Source organism: Glycine soja, chromosome 8, assembly GCF_004193775.1.
Source record: "Glycine soja cultivar W05 chromosome 8, ASM419377v2, whole genome shotgun sequence".
Taxonomy (NCBI): domain Eukaryota; kingdom Viridiplantae; phylum Streptophyta; class Magnoliopsida; order Fabales; family Fabaceae; genus Glycine; species Glycine soja.
This window is the reverse complement of record NC_041009.1, coordinates 27,078,925-27,081,371: the sequence shown is the minus strand read 5'-3', so window position 1 is coordinate 27,081,371 and position 2,447 is coordinate 27,078,925. Positions and strand designations below refer to the sequence as shown.

General features: G+C 39.3%; 1 protein-coding gene across 1 annotated transcript; it reads right to left on the bottom strand.

Moving 5' to 3' along the window:
* Positions 1-677: 677 nt before the first annotated feature.
* On the bottom strand, positions 678-1,040 carry LOC114424066. The gene has a single exon (XM_028390936.1). The coding sequence runs from the start codon at positions 1,038-1,040 to the stop codon at positions 678-680; it is 363 nt and encodes a 120-aa protein (XP_028246737.1).
* Between the last annotated feature and the right edge of the window lie 1,407 nt (positions 1,041-2,447).

Sequence of the window (2,447 nt, the reverse complement as noted above, 5' to 3'; positions counted from 1 at the left end):
AATGATGGCTGGTATATTTTTTTGAAAGAGCAAAATAGTTTAGAGGTTATGAGTGATCAGAAAGAAATGAATCTGAATAGAGTTGTGAACTGGCCATTCAGGACTCTATAGTGATAATTTTCCTTTTGAATTTAATTACCGTGAAATGAATAACAATGTGAAAAAAAAGGGAGAGAAAAGAAAAAAAAATCCCATGGTTTTTGCTATTTAATTTATTACTATTAAACCAGTCATTATTTAGGGACGCCACACTTAGCGCAAACTTTGTGCTTAGCGGATGGACAACTGAAAAAATTTCCTAAGTCTTTTTGTCCATCTCTTTACATGAGCTTAAAAACCCCCTTGTTCACTACTAAACAAGCTGAAAAATTAATCACAATCATAAGCAATTATCCTAGCTACATGCAAGAGATAAGAATGAAAAAGAGAAAAGGGAAAGAAAAGTTGGGTTGCCTCCCAGTAAGTGCTCTTTTAACGTCTCTGGCTTGCCGCATCATCCTGTTATCCTGGGTCTAACAAGGTTCCAACTTCCAGAACCTTCTTCTCTAGTCTCTTTTCCTCCATCACATTCACCTTCAAACAAACATTTTGGTCAAGCAAAGCTTTCTCTTCATGAAACATATGAAAACTGATTTACTGGTATTCTATGGTCATATGTAGTTTCCTCTTCCCAATGTCTACCGCACAGCTTGCGGTAGGCATAAAAGGTCTTCCAAGATCAAATGTTTGACCCTAACCAAAACGTCTTCGATCACTTCATATGGTCTTGTGATGGAGCGATCAGCTAACTGGAGGGTCATGCATATGGGCATTATCTCTATCTCTCCAAGTTGTCGACACATGGAGAAAGGCATTAAATTGATACTAGCTCGCAAGTCTATGGAAGCTTTACCCACAGCAACCTCACCAATAGAACACGGTATAGTGACACTTCCAGGATCCTTATGGTTCGGGGGAAGGATGCACTGAATGACCGCACTACAATTTCCTTCCATAACTATTGTGTCACTGTGTATGTACCAATTCTTCTTTGTCAACATGTCTTTTAAAAATTTGGCATAGAGTGACATCTATTGAAGAGCTTCTCCAAAAGGCAAAGTGATCTCCAGCTTCTTGAAAATGTCAACAAATCTGGCTAAGTGTCGCTCTTTATCCTTCTTGGAAGGTACCAATGGATATGGTACTTCCTTGCCTTCAGCTAAAGTAATCTCTCTCTTTTTCTATCTTGAAACCTCACTCTTGCTCTTCTTTTTCTCCTCATCAACCTTTTCGTTTTCTTTTTCTATTTCTTCTTTTTCTTTTTGTTTTTCTTTTTTCTTGTTCTTCCTTCATCTTTATTCCTATTTCACTTTCTTTTATTGGTATCTCTCTCTCCTATTGTTCTTCCACAACTCTCTCTCTTTTATTGGTTCCAGTGCCGGCTAAGCTGTCAGTTGTTGTTTATATCCCTCCACCTTCTCTTCAGATCTACCTTCATCAACCTGAATTGCCATTCTGTTTCTTGTCATTACAGCTTTACATTCTTCCTTTGGATTCTTCTCAGTATTTGCACTAAAGCTTCTTGACGGCCTATTCGCCAATAGCTTTGCAAGCTGGCCCACTTGGACTTCCAGATTCTTAATGGCAGACTCTGTGCTCTTCTGGTTTGACATAGATACCTTCATAAATTGAGCTAGAGTCTCTTCCAGATTCATTGTTCGATCATAGAGACTAGGCCCTTGTTGTTGTGGCCTGTTAGATGGACCACCATGGTCTTTGTTGAATTGGTTACCAGGGTGATTTTACCATTGTCTCTGCTGTGAATTATATGGCTGGCCATGCTGAAATCTGGAATATCCACCTGCATGAAATTTTATCTTGGCTGGTTCCCCATATAATTGACTTCATGATCTGGTTCTTCATTAAGGAGACAGCAGCCAGAATTGTGAGCTCCACCACATATGGCACACCCTCCAACCTGCAAAATAGTAGAGGGTAAAGATTGCGCAGAATGTATTTGAGTTGACAACTTACTTTGTGTTTCGGTTAATGCTTCCAATTGCTTGGACATCAACTTGTTCTGTGCCAACAATGCATCGTGTGATGTAAGTTCCAAAAGACTTTTCTTTGTTGGTACGTCAGCTCTATCTTTGAGAATAGCAATGTGACTTGCAACCATATTTTCAATAAGATCCATGACTTCTTCGGGAGTCTTCAACTTTATCTTTCCCCCAGCAGAAATGTCTAATAGCTGCTTGGACTGTGGCCTCAACCCATCAATAAAATGTTGAGCTGAATTGGTTCTGAGAATCCGTGAGTGGGTGTCTTTCTCAATACACCACAGAATCTTTCTAAGGCCTCACTCAGGGATTCATCTGGAAATTGGTGAAAAGAAGAGATAGCTGCTTTTCCTTCTACAGTCTTAAACTCTGGGAAATACTTCTTCAGAAACTTCTCAACTACTTCAT

Bases quoted from the DNA above. Each gene is read 5' to 3' on its own strand.
- LOC114424066 (XM_028390936.1), bottom strand. From the start codon at position 1,040: ATGTTGACAAAGAAGAATTGGTACATACACAGTGACACAATAGTTATG.